General features: G+C 43.3%; 1 protein-coding gene across 1 annotated transcript in view; it reads left to right on the plus strand.

The window, feature by feature from the left end:
- Positions 1 to 585: 585 nt before the first annotated feature.
- Positions 586 to 14,426, plus strand: part of ANO5 (anoctamin 5) — a gene marked incomplete at its 5' end in the record, with an annotated part of 60,789 nt that continues 46,948 nt past the window's right edge. The window contains 2 exons of the mRNA XM_082485236.1: positions 586 to 646; positions 13,120 to 13,164. Coding sequence (XP_082341362.1) covers positions 586 to 646; positions 13,120 to 13,164 — 106 coding nt within the window. The remainder of the gene's footprint in view (positions 647 to 13,119; positions 13,165 to 14,426) is intronic.

Below are 14,426 nucleotides of genomic sequence, written 5' to 3' on the forward strand. Positions count from 1 at the left end.
AAAAAAAAAAAAAAAAACCAAACAAAAACAAACAAACAAACAAAAAAAAACCAAAACCACGGCAAACCCGAAACGGCCAAAATTGGTTGCTTTTTCACCAAAAAAAAAAAAAAAAGCAAAAAAAAAAAAAGCCACTAAAGGAGCGGCCGAACGCTGGAGATTCGACCCGTCTTCCCGGGTCGGATGTTTTCCCTGTTCGCCTTCGGTCATTTCTCTTTACGTAACGGAAAAGCAAAGGGTTTAATGGAGATATTACCGAGGCAAACGCTTTTCCCACCCCTGACCGGGCGCGGTGGCCGCCCGGGGGCGACCGACGGGCGGGTCTCCCGCCCGTCGGTCGCCCCCGGGCGGCCACCGCGCCCGGTCGGGGGGGGGCCCCCCCGGTTTCCCCTCCCTCCTCCGGTTCCCCCCTTCTCCGTGCTCCGCCTCTGCGGGTAGTGCGCATGTATGGGGCGGCCGCTCAGCCCCTGACTCACCCCTTCGTCTCCCATCCGTTCCCGGGAGGCATTTTTCCGTCCCCCCCCCCACCCATACCCTCCGCCCTTCCCGCGCCGGCGGGCGAGGAGGAGAGAAAAGGTGGCTACCATGAATCGTTTGGGGAAGAAAGCGAATGAGACCCTTATCGAGATGGCTCTGTCGGCGGATGGTAGGAGACGATGGGGAAGGGAGGGGATCGCTGCTTTGTTTCCCCACATCCCCCCCCGCCCGCCCCGGCGGGGAGGAGGGTGATGCGGGGCCGGGCGCGGTCGGGGTTTTCCGTCCCGGAGCCCGTGGAAGCCTCGCGGGTAGGGAGGAAGAGGGGTTGTCCCGGTAGAGAACAGAGAGTCTGACCGTGGTGGTGGTGGTACCGGTACTGGTGGTGGTGGGGGTCCGGTTCCTCCTCGGGGGTCTGCAAGTAGGCGTCTGGGAAGATGGGGTTGATCCCGGATGCTTCCCGAGTCTCTTTAATCCTCCGTTTTTCACTGAAAAGAGCAAACAATAATCCCGTTTTGCGTGAGCCTGAGCAGAGTTTGATTTGGTCTTTATAAACCTCAAAATAAACCTTGGGGAAAAAAATGGCTCCTGCATCAGCACAATGCTCAGAACCAAACACTAGAGACAGCCCTTAATTTTTATTTTTAAATGAACTTTCATGCGAACAGCAAACTTTGAGCCTTTGACGGAGCACCAGCTGGGGCCGGGCTGGAGACGAGCTGCTGTCGCCCGGTAGCTGAGATGGTGATAAGAAGGGGCAGAGGTGGGAGCAGCCCCTCGCCCATCCTGCCCCATCCCGCCAGGGTTTGTGTTGGGGCTTTGATTTTTACAATAGCCAGGTTACCGTTTCCAATGGTTAAGTTACAGTTTCCAACAGCCGGGTTGCAGTTTCCAATTCATGTCAGTATGTAATGTAATTACTTAGATTAAATGTGGTAATAGTATGATTTTGTAAAGTAACATGACGCAAAGGCAAAGTGTGTGTTTATCAGTACCTCACCTGGCAACAGGACTCAACCCTCAGATGTAAGATGTGACGTTGATATTTTCAGAAAGGTTCTGGGATGTTTGAAAACAAAAGAAAAACGCTGACCTAGAAAAATTTCTCTATGGGAATGGTGCTTTGGGCATCAGTCCTAGAAGTGAAGATCTTAAAGCAGGGAAGAACCGCTAAGAGCTTCTGGGTTGTCTGCTTGGTTGTACGTTCTCCCTCACAGCTTGACTACACTGTCTCTCTTAGAAAAACGTGATGCCATGTTAAACACCTCGAGCACTTGTGTAAAATCTTGATTTTCAAAATATTTGACAGTCTTGTTTCAGAGGGATATGCCAGCAGCTAATGACTGTGAAAATGATCCAAAAGAAGGCGTTTACAATGACAGCGGTGACCAACTGGGGCAAGGCAGGTGTCTGCAGCGAGCGTCAGCCGAGCCCGGCGGAGGTGGCAGGCCTGCTCGGGGACACCCGGGCACATGGGTGTCCCAGCCCCTTGGCCAGCAATGGGATGGCAAAGGCTCGTGGAGAGGCCTGAGTCATTGCCCGCCTCGCTGCCTGTGAGCCATGCAGAGTGCTCAGGAGCGAGTCACTCTCACCAGCCGTTGGTCTTCTGAAGTAGCTCGAGACTAAAAAATACTTAGAAAATATGTGATAACCATTTAGGGAATGATGTCGGAGACCAGGTTTGGGAACTTAATTCCACAGCGTTCAGTTTTCCCAGGAGCACCTTGTGGGTTTTTTATAGTCCTAAACATCAAATATAAGGAGATTTGAGGGGTTTCAGTGAACAAGGACGATTAGTAGGATTTACCATACAGCAGCATGTAACTGTCCCTACAAAATCTTGCACCAGTTCCATTTTTTTTTTTTTTAATCAGCTGCTTTTCTAAAAGAGAAACAGATTGAATATGGGGTAAAGTGAGTAGACTTTTTAAAGTTTATGTTAATTTGTTGTCCAAAAATCTCTCAAGGGTTAAAAAAAAAAAAAAGGTAAAATCTTCCTTAAATTAGGATTGAGAAAAGTTAACAGTGTGCATATGTTGCCACTGAGCCTTCTGGCAAATCTAAACATCTGCTTTGTGCTTTTAAGGAAAAGATAGCCTCTTAAGGAGGCTCCAAGCTATAGATGTCTGACGGGCAGAAGCAGGGTCTGTGTGAGTCAGTAGAAACAAGGCAGAAGGAAAAAACACCTGCGACTTACTTTCCTTAAAGACGTGTTCATATTTAGGTAGTAGGTGTGCATTTAATTGTGTTTTGCCACTGCATTTCATTAAAGTCCAGTGCTGAGGAAGAGGTTGTGGGGGTGAAAAACTACTTACCAGCAGCAGAGAGTTTCGCTTGCAGAGCCTGTGTTCAGAGACCGTGCGCCAAAACCGCTACCTGGAAGGAAGTTTTCTGGCTTCCTGTTGAATTACACCCGCGTGAGGTAATAACTTCCATTTTCGTGTGCGTGATTTTGCTTTCTGTTGGAAGACGCGTGCTGTTTCCCTCAAATATTAAAACCTAAGAGAAGTGAACTTGCAAAATCAGAATGTAAATATCAGAGGAAGAAGATCACGGTATGTCACTAGGAATATTTCTTCAAGTCTGTGCTGTCTTTCAGCATTATTTTTCCAGCATGCGATGTTAATGCTACAGTAGCTGTGTTGTGGGATATAGCCCCAAGGCTGTGGATCCTCTGGAAGTTCATAATTGGCTCCACGCCACGATTTGAAATACAGTGCCTTTATACACATGGGTCCTTTTTCAAAACTTCCAGGAGTCTGTTTTGAACTTGAAATATTTAAGACTGATATAAATTCAAATGCTTACTTGGGCTGGTTGTCATCTTGCTCGTCTTCCCTCTGGGAAAGGCAGCAAAGCATCGGGAAGGCCGATGGCGTGACTTGCCTTGGCATTCAGGGCCAAGTATTGCTGTCATTGAATAGAATGATACTTCACTTATTTAATCAGAACGATTATGATTCATCCTAGTAACATAAAATACAGGCCTCTGTTCAAAGCTACATTTGTCTTTAATTACTGGAGAAATGTATGTAGTAATTTCTGATCTATTTGTGGAAACGCTGAATGGGGTATCATGTTCCCACAGGGCTGAAGCAGAGGGCTTGTGAACGTGGAAGCTTTTTTTTTTTTTTAAAGATTATTCCTAGGTAATGAAATAAAAGCTCTGAGAAATTTAAATATAGTTCAGAATATAAAAGGTAGAGGAGAAAATGCTTAACCAACGTGCTGCTCCCGAGTGGAATTTCTTTACTGGCTGCGATGCGTCACTGCGGGGGCACAGTGTAAACACAGGTTGGTTATTGGAAGGTAAACCTCCTTTTAACGGAAAACTCCAGTTTGTAGCAGGAAAGCCTGCTTTTGGGAACTGATCCCAACAACACGCATAATATCGCCTTACATATTTTTTTGTATACGTGCCGCGGGGCTTTTAATGAGAAAATGAAGACGTTGAGCCCATTCCACCCCAGCTGTTGAATATGGATTTAACATAAATATGTATTTAACACTTAAAAAAAAAAAAAAATTTCCCTTGGACCGGTGACCAAGACTTACAACACTTTTCTTTGAGATGAGGACCCTGTGTAGGAGGTTAAAGTTACTTTTCTACCCTCTCTCTGCAGCCCGGTGAGTGGCAGAGCGGAGCAGCTCCCGAGGAGGCATTAAGAGTCTCTGGCACGGCTCGTTAACCCAGCAGCAATTATGTGGGCAGTTTAGGCCAGGCTTCAGAGTGCTGGGCAATACAGCCGAATTCCCTCAGGTGAAGAACTGAGTGACCCTCCCGCCCATCGCAGGTGAATGCCGTTCATCCTCTATTTAATAAGGGGTCCGCAGCTTCACCTTTTTGCTGAGAAAATGCGAGCAAATGCTCTGCAGCTGGGTCTGCCTCGCACGGGTTCCTGGAGGAAGGGCTGCGTTCCAGCTGTGGGCAGAGGTTAGGGGCTGGGAATGGCAAATAAACACTAAGGAAGGAACTGAAACCGTACCGCAGCGTAAGGCAGAGGGATGTTCTCACTGGGTTTCCCTCCCAGGGAGTTTCCAGCTAAGGTACTGTCTGGTGGGGTGTCCCACTCTGAGATGCTAACGGGCTATGTAGGACTATAAAGGACTATAGGACTAATGGAAAGTCTGTTGCATTCCAGTGCATAGGGTTTTGCCTTTTTTTTTTTTTTTTTTTTAATACAAATTTGGCTTTGGATGTGAGTAAAATGCAAAATTTTGCAAGTATAGCTGCAGCTGGAAACTTTCCAGTCTCTGCTGCTGTCAATGAAATTATGCCGAAGTACGATGTCACACCCTGGAAGGTTTTTGTAAGTAATTCTTCGCAACTTGCACACAAAATTCAAAGTTATTTTGCTTTTCAAGCCTATATTTAACAGGTGCATTAGCAGCACGTGTTGAGAATGGAAAGCTGTGTTGGAATGTGAGTTATTGCACTTTGGAAAAGTTTCTACAGAAAGGAGATAACTGTATGATAAACTAGAAGGGCACTTTAACATCTATGTACAAATGATTAATAATTACTATGATGCAAGGAATAACTAGGATAAGATATAAGGGCACTACTGAAAATGTGTTTTTAAATTATGCTGAGAACTGTTGGCAGATATTTTGTTAAAAGAATCCCAAACACTATCCTCTTCATATTTAGTATTTGTAAACTAATGAATGAGTTGTATATACACGTGGAGGAGCAGTACAGCCGGCTAAATAAACATGTAATTAAGAAGGTATAGGTAGTGTAAAAATGCAGCAAGAGCTGCCGTGTCAGATGCGAAGTAGGAAGGTAATAATGAGTGAACTTGTCCACTTGTTTTTTATTGTTATCTGGGGGTTCAGCTGAAGAGCAATGTGGTTGCCAGGTTGTGCTTCATTATCTAGCAGTAATTTCATTGCATTTGGTAGTAGCTTTTCACGTGCGCATACGTGTAAATGGATGAAGGGGAAGGAAGATCCTTGTGTCGTATTGCTAGAGACAGTTCTTGCAATCATAACGTAGATACGGAAGGATTTTGAGGTGTCGGCTATCTGCAGGAAGCTGAATAATGTGTCAGGAATTACTTATAGATTAAACATTGTGCGGTGGAGGAGTTGATTCGAGGTTGGCACTTGGTTACTTGGATTACACTGTAGAGATGTGTGTATTCTTTGAAGGGCCTCCTGCAGGAACCTACGGCTGTTAAACCTGTGGTGTTCATTGCTTTAGTCGGTGCACGCCAAGGAAAGGCGCGCTAGCCGGTTAGTTGGCTGCTGCTGCTGATAAAAAGGTGCAGAATAAGGCAGGACGCCCGAGCCAACGCTGGAAACTGCATGTCTTGTGCAACTGTGCTGACATGCCTTGCGAGCACTAATTATCTCTCTTAATGTAACATAATACAATATCTAATTTAACTATCTTGGTAGGTTGAGGGGCGTAACACCAAAATCTATGTGTGAGCATAGCTCTCCAGACCGGCTGAGAAAATACCTTAATTCCACACCTGCAATACTCATATTGCAGGAATCCAGTAAAGGCTTCTGAGTCTATTTCTGTGTATTCAAAAATCCATCCACATGTAAATTTGGATCACTCTCTTCACACCCCATCAGGGCAGAACTAGCACTGATTCTCACAGGGTGTAGGCCGGCCTTCAGGCGCTCTCTTTAGCCCCTGTGTTCATCATTAGCTTCTGCTAATGTAGACTTTCTGCTTTAGTTGTGCCCAAGAAATGAGGAGATAAATTGTCTTAGGTTTTGTTTGCACAGTTGTAATCTGGAATTCTCAATAGATCCTATTGGGGGTACTGGTGGATGAAAAGCTGGACACGAGCTGGCAATACGCACTCACAGCCCAGAGAGCCAACCGTGCCCTGGGCTGCATCCCCCGCGGCGTGGCCAGTGGGGCGAGGGAGGGGATTCTGCCCCTCTGCTCTGCTCTCCTGAGACCCCACCTGGGCTACTGCATCCAGCTCTGGGGCCACCAACATAAGAAGGACATGGACCTGTTGGAGCGGGTCCAGAGGAAGGCCACAAAGATGATCAGAGGGCCGGAGCACCTCTGCTATGAGGACAGGCCGAGAGAGTTGGGGTTGTTCAGCCTGGAGAAGAGAAGGCTTCAGGGAAGGAGACCTTATAGCCCCTTCTAGACCCTAAAGGGGGCCTACAAGAAAGCTGGGGATGGACTTTTTAGCAGGGCCTGTTGCAATACGACAAGAAGTAACAGCTTTAAAATAAAAGAAGGCAGATTTAGACTAGATGTATGGAAGAAATGTTTTACGCTGAGGGTGGTGAAACACTGGCCCAGGTTGCCCAGAGAGGTGGTAGATGCGCTATCCCTGGAAATATTCCAGGTCAAGTTGGACTGGGCTCTGAGTAACCTGATCTAATTGAAGATGTCCCTGCTCATTGCAGAGAGATTGGACTAGATGCCTTTAAAGGTCCCTTCCAACCCAAACTATTCTATGATTCTATAGATTAAAGGGTTATGGGACTTACTACTACTTTGTGGGGTGTTTTTTTGTATTTGTAATATAGTAGTCTGTTACAGATTCATCAGTTAAGAATGGACCAACGTTTTATGTTACTTGTGTTAAAAAAACAAACAAACAAAAAAAAAAACAAACTTCATTCTGGGCTACTGTTTCAAATCAGTTTTTTTTTTTTCCCCATTCCACACGGATCACTCATTTATACATAACAGTGTAATATAAGCACCTCATTATTTTATCTTTTTGGTTTGTCTGGGCCTTTTGGTACAGTCCAAACTGTTCTCTACTGGTTCTCAGTGAGGAGAATGGTGAAGTTCCAAATGATGTTTTCTTAGGAAGTGAGAATATCTTTGGGTAAAGTGCAGTTTTATAACTGGAAATCTCAAGTGATCCCTTTGTCTTCTTTAGCAGGCGTCCAAGGGTAAATGTGAAATTTGAGGCCTTTGGCAAGACAGCAGAACCCCAGAGAGCCATGTGGGTAGGGCTCATGATGCAGATGGCTGGCCTTTAATTTTCTCTGCTAGCCCTAAATTAGAAAGGGCTCTGTGGTTTTTGATTCAAAGGGGTTTTCCTAACTATCAGGTAGGAAATCAGAGAACCTATGTTTGGACAATTTATAGCGTGCTAGAAATATACCATGCCAATGAGTAATGACTAGCAGACATGGTTTTGAGGCCACGGGCAAGTTGGACGCTTTGTGTACTTCAGTCCCGTTAATTGAGTGGTGCTTCCATAAAAAACTTTAAGTGATGGGAGCGTGGCCCGTTGCTCTGCTTATTTTCTTGATTGATAGGGACCGTTTCTCTCTGGGGTCAGTACACAACTTCTGGAGTTATTCCATTGTCTTTAAAATAAATTGGATATAAAACTTTAAGTCTTGCAAACTCATACTCAAGAAATTATTTTTTAATGGGATTTGATTGTAAAAAGTCTTTCTATACTGATATATTTTTATGTTGTTTAATATGAGGAAATTAAACACTTGGTGAACACACTAGTAAAATTCCCAATGACACATTTCATTGGAAGCATAACCAAAGCAGTATTGAACGAGGTAGAGCATGAGGACCAGAAGGAACAAAAATTTGCGTGTGAAATTGGCAACCTGCAATGAAGCATGCAACTGAGGAATACTGCCAGAAGACAGTAAATCCAAGGTGTAGTTTTTTTATATTGCTTTTTACTTTCTTAGAAGTGTAAGTTATGTGTGTTCCTAGTTTGCACTAAACCTCTTCCCACCATTTTTTCCACTATTTCCTCATCATTGGTTTCCTGTTCATGTGTCGCTTTTCTGTTACTGTATCTATAGAAGATCTCCATACAAGGATGGGAATAAGATGTGGAATGAATAGTATATTAGGTCCTCGCTACTGTTGCAAACTTGTGTATTGCAAATGCCTAAAGAAAGTGGAGATCGTGTTGCTTCAGGGTTACATCGGTGATTTCAGTGGCAGTTGGAGAAATGCGTTAGTGAATAATGCGGTAAGATTTTAAGTGTGCCTCTGGGAACACCAGGAAAGAAAGTCTATACCTAACGCTTTGTGAAGGGCTTGTAATTCCCGTGGGCTGTGATGAAAAGGAATACCACCATTCCTCTTTCTTCACCTTTTTTTGCAGGAGACACGAGCGCACCTGGCGCTTTCACATCCGTGCAGGGCCACTGCCCGAGCTGTTTGTCTGCCTCTGCAGTCACATAGTGCTGATGACATCTGGCCCTGTGTGTATAAATAGTCTAAGTGCCAACGAGGACAGCCGTAGTGTTTCATGAGTTGTCGGGACTCCTGCAGTCTGGTATTTCACCACCCTGCTCTTCTGGGGTTGATTTGCCGTCCTATTCCTACCCTTACTTACACGCATCTATATGCTATACGATTTTAAAATACCTGATTTTATCCAGCTATCACTGGTCTGGGCTTTCTTTTTTGAATTGCGTTTGAACCTATTAATCAGTTTACATATTTCATTCTGCAAAATAAAGATACTTGAAAGGTATAAGTGCTAACTTCAGTGCTCACATCACGCTTTAAGTCTTGTCTATGCTGATATATACAGTATGGTAATGGTTATTGCCTTAACTGCATTAAAATTCTATTCACGTTCTGTGGTACAACACTATACTTGTGGGTTTTTGCTAAAAACAGATCTACACAACCTTTTTTATTTTTTCTTCTTTTTTTTAACCTAGTGCCTTTTAATCAAACAGGGGCTTTTATGGTTCTTTAAAATGACAGTAGCTGAGGGTAAACCTCAGTTCTGATTTAAAATACTCTTGTACTATATTAGAGATTAGAACTGAGGACTTCATGTCTTTTCCAAATGCTAAATGAGATTTTCGTATTGTTAGGAACAGCTTTCTCTTCTGTATATTTATGCCTTTATATATAAAATACTGGGGTTTTTCTTTTACTTTCTATATGTTGATAAATACCTTTTCTCTGGAATTGCTTGTAATAATAAAACACATTCTGAAAATTAACATGTCTGTGAAGCAGACTATGCTTGAATGCAATCTTTTCTTTTTTCTTTTTTCTTTTTTTTTATTAGAGGAATCATAAAGTTCTTTTAAAATGATCCCAATAATTTTTCTTGGATTTACTGAGAATGTAATGTTTTCATTGTTTAGGAATAGTTTTAAATTTTTAGGAGCAGCTCTGAGTGTGCATAAATCAGCACTTCCAGTGTAATTTTGAGAGGGAATCTTTGGTTCAGCAGTGTTATTACTCTTCAGATCGTGCCAGGTGAAGTAATAACACTTATTTTACTTGCTGAGGAGCCAGCATACTAGGTGGGTCCTCAGTTCCCCTGGGCAGCCCAGTCAGCCAGCTCTGGGAGGGTATGGTCAACATGCACATAAATTTAGTCAATAAGTCATTTGAAAGCCATGTTTTTCTTAGATATGCAACCACTCACAATAGTGATTATGAAGCTTACTTGGAATGAGTGACCTTATTCTGGAGAGGTCTTTGTTCAGTATGCATTTTTGTTAGTGACTCAGTGCCGAATCACAGTGCTTATCAAAGATGGAAATTGGTCAGAGTAGATCCTGCTACAGCAGGAATCCCATGGTGGTCTTTCGGGAGCAAAGGGCACAGTACTGTAAATAGCACATTGATTTAGTGATAAATAATCATGTTTTAAATTTAATTCTTTTTCCTGTCGGGCAGGCCAGGTTATTGAATAATGGTAGGGCTTTATTAACGTGGTAACTTCAAGACATCTAGAAATAAAAACTAGGAATATTAGGAAGTTTCTTCATAGTACATGGCACTTGTTATGAGGTAGCTACTTTGTAAATTTTGCTCGAGGGATACGTATGAGTGTAAACTGATATGCAGAAGGCATCAGACATACACGGGACAGTATGACAGGTCTGAGAGTTGTGTTTACCTGCTTGGTTTTGTTGACTGAAAGGGATACTTTTACTGTATCTAAGAAAATTGTGAAAACAAATGGAAGCAGTTATTTTGGAAACAGCACTGAAAGTAATGGCAGTACCAGTAGGAATACTGTCTTGCTGCTGCTAAACGATAAACAGTTTTTCAACGCCTGCTTGAGAATCCTGGCTTTGACTTTGCATTTGGAACAGCTCTGGCGGAGGTCTTAGGTGTGCAAGTGCAGATGATTTTCTAGTTTTACTAGCAAAACGAAAATTTTAACCCCTAAAACTGTATTCAGCTGCCACTTGGGTTTAGAAGCACCTAATATATTAACATTTTTACTGATAGAAAGATATCTGCCGAGAGCTCTACTTGGTGCAGATGAATCAGGGTGATGGAAATTGAAAGAAAGGAAAACTTAAGTGCCTTCTGTTGCTCTGTTTTCTGGCCCAGGGTTGGTCTGAACTGTGCCAGACTGCAGTGTCTCCCCACCAGCTGCTCCGTGCCGGGCTGCGCATTGAGCGCAGCGTCATCGACCGTGCTTTTCTTCTTCCCATCTGCCAGCAGACCCCAGCTTACCTGAGGATGCTGAAGTGACGTAGATCATCATCTTCCAGAGGAATTGCCGGTTAGGTTCTGGTAAAGATGCTAGAGCGTCCTGGGCTGGGCTTGTCCTAGTAATTAAAAAAGCCAAGGATTTTTCGTTAGCCTTTGAGGACAAGTAGCACAGTCCAGCGATGTCCATAGGGCTAAGCTCTCTTCTTCCCCCAGCATTCTCCAAAGACCAGAACTTGCCCTGTGGAGTCCTTCAGAGTGTGTTTCTGCTCTCTCTGGGAGAGTGCTAGAAGCCAAAAACCGTTCCACAAAGTGGACTAATACTAAAGTCGAGTGAGCGGTCCTTTGCTTGGGTCCATGTCCTGGACCTTATATTTACCTAGTAGAGGCACAGCTGGACCAGGCCGTGGCCTGCGATGGGTTGCATTTCTTCCGGCGAACGTGCAGCTTAGTTTTGGTGCAGAGAATACATGGCTAGTCCTGTGGCATCACTGAGCCGTGCTGCTTGCCTTGCCCTGGCTATCAGAAAAGAGAGGGGCTACAGGAAGCCTTGATTTACAACGGCATCCTTGTGGTTTTGTGACAGCACTGAATACACTTATTTGTGTTTTATGAGCTTTTATAAATGAAATTAAACTGCAGTTGTCAAACAGAATTTATTTTGAGCCGCTTGTTTTTACACAGGTGACTTTAATTTTTAATTTTACAAAGCCTGTATTACCATTGTAGTCATTAAAGAGAATTTTCCACATTCTCTCCTACTGTCGTATAGAGGGTAAGTAGGTCATGCATGTGGGCTCCCATCCATTTACCTGATTTTAAATATGTGACGGCCAGTCGTACTTGAATAGTTTGTGTGCTAGTTCTGTAAATTGCAGATACAGTAGCGTCTCTGAAAACCTGTGAGTGTGGTGTCGTCCAGACCACTGAGGGTTTTTGTCTTTCATCATGGAATGAATAGGAAGGTTTTGAAGGACAACTCTTTGACTCCTGAAATCCTAATCATATTAAACCACTTCTTTTAACCAGTAGGTCAAGATGTGGAATTAAATTCCTTTTATTTTTTCATAAAACATCATTTTTGCTATGTAGGGAAAAAAAAGTCATTCAGGCACTGTGAACAAAGTTAAACTATTGTAGAATGACAAATCATTTCATTACACAAGAAGCCATTTTTTGTGCTTGTTACAGAAATCAGAAGATTGCATTAATAAAAGTACCTTTTTTTGTGGGGTAAACTACTTACATTTTAAGAGGCAAAATCATTCTTGATTATGTTCTCCAGTCTTCAGTTCTGAATGTTGATTTCTGTGCGCTGTTTCAGATTACTGTTGATCTGATCATCCGGATCTGTAATTGAAATAGAAAGGGTCTGTAATTCTTAGGGGTGGCACACTGAAAGTTTATGAGTAGGTTGCCCTGCGGTAGGGTGTAATTTGGGACAGTGTATGTCAATACTCCAAAATTATAAGCCATGCGAAGCACACTTATTTCCAATAATGTGCAAACTCCCAAGACACACGTTTGAGAAGTTACAGATAGCTGTGTGCGGCACTATGAGGTTCCATTGGGAAAGAGGTAGTTCTTTCAGATGGGATATGTGCATGCCCATGGAAGGCCACTGATTTGAATAAATATTAAAATTATGTATGTTTGAAACAACTTTAATGGGGTCTGGTAGTCATAGTGTCATTCTGGAATTAATTTTGAACCAAAAATTTTCAAGGAGTGACTGCAGTTTGTACAGAGTTTGTATTGAAGGGCTGCTTATGTTTAGTAGATGTCTTTGTTCATTCTTCTTGGTGTGTCGGCGTTTCCAGATCTCTTTATGTACAGTAGAGCATGTAGTTTTGAAGAACAAGGCCATTCCCTTAAATATGGTGATTTTATCAGAATATGATTTGTGTACTCCCATCTTTAGATATGAACTTGTAATTTCTTGAAGAATTTTAAAGGTGTTTTCTCGGCTAGCAGAATCTATTGTGGTCCTCCCAGCTGCTGACACGGGAAAGTGGCATCCTTGTTTGTGTCGCTGACTAAGATGCCTGGACAAAAAGGTGAATGTTGGTGTTTCAAGAGGAACCTGCTCCGTGCTTTCGGTCTACATCACAGTCTCTGCTTTCCAGGGCTTATTCTTTCATTGGATATAGCGGTTGTGTTGTAAAGTATTGAGGAGAATTATTAAATAGATTCATGTTAAAAGAGGATTGTACTGGTTCTTACTGAAGTGTTTTTTCCTTTTAAAGATGACATTGCGGTTCTCACCAAGTTCAAGCCATGGCGGTCAGAAGGTATTGTACTAACCCGTGTTACGCCTTCCTCCCTCTTGTGTGTGTCCTCTGTCCTTTTTTTTTTTTTTTTTTTTCTTTTTTTTCATTCTGCTGAGAGCCTCTTGGAAATCGGACAAGTTTATATGAGTCATTGATATCACATACGAGCCAAGCTTTTTGCAATGTGATTTACAAGTCAATTTTTAGCTATCTGTGGGCAGCTCTCTTGGTTAAGAACTAATTGGGCATCTCCATTCCTGGTGCTTGTTGCAGTTCTGGGTTGCGGCTCATGTATACCTTCCTACATGACTTGGACGTGCATTTCTTATACTGCTTAGGAACCTGTTTGTGTTTTTCAAGGAGTGAATGTATTAAGTATGTTGTACTTCTCAGTTAATATGTTTTGCATTCTATTCTCTTCTTGCCTTCTTGTGTGCTGCACTAGGGTTATTCAGTTTTACTCCCCTGGATCAGAGATACCAAGAGGATTTCCATCTGCAAGTTGCCTAAGTAATCAGCTATGGTACTCGGAGAGCGTTTAATATGTAGATATCTGAATCGTGTTTGTCTCTGAGGTTAAACTTTCACAACTACAGAAAGGATAATCCAGAAAAAACCAAAGACCAAGGCTGCCGTTGTAGGCCGTGGAAGCGGTTCAAGTCCTCTCAGCAGCACGGGCAAATAGAACGTTACTGCTCCGGGGCCGAGGTGCCAGCCTGCTTCTGCCATGGAGGGTTGTGCGACCAAATGTTTTTGGGCTTTCTGCTCCTGGGCTGGCTCCCTTCAGCCAAAGCTGAAGCAGCCACCTGCTTCCCAGGGCTGTAGGCAGAGCGGGCAGCAGCGCGATGGCGATGCTCCCTTCCTTCCAGCGGGCAGCGGTCTGCTGGCCGGGGCAGCTGCCGAGTTTGCGTGAGCTTAGAGCCGGCCCTGTGTGAAGGTAGACCCTCTGCTTAGGAATATTCTTGCAGAAGTGGTTTCTCAAGTAAGTTAATCTGAATATTTTGATAGTTGTTTTTTGAGTGGAGACTTCTGTGTTCTTGTTATAATATTCTCCCATTATGTGCCATTCGTTTCTCGTACGTGTTGAACGCTTCTGCTGTGTTGGGAGGTGAAGTGAATTCAGTTTTGTGCTGAAGCTGTTCCTGTAAACCTTTTCTGTGTTTGGTGGTCTGTCTTACAGCGTAGTCCCTGTAGCATTTACGATATATTTGGGTAGGCAGAATGATCCCAAATTGTTTACTTCCAGGCTAACTTTTTAGAGTTGACTTAACACTGGTCTCCCA

This window comes from Vanellus vanellus (genome assembly GCF_965231255.1).
Source record: "Vanellus vanellus genome assembly, chromosome: 6".
NCBI classification, from domain to species: domain Eukaryota; kingdom Metazoa; phylum Chordata; class Aves; order Charadriiformes; family Charadriidae; genus Vanellus; species Vanellus vanellus.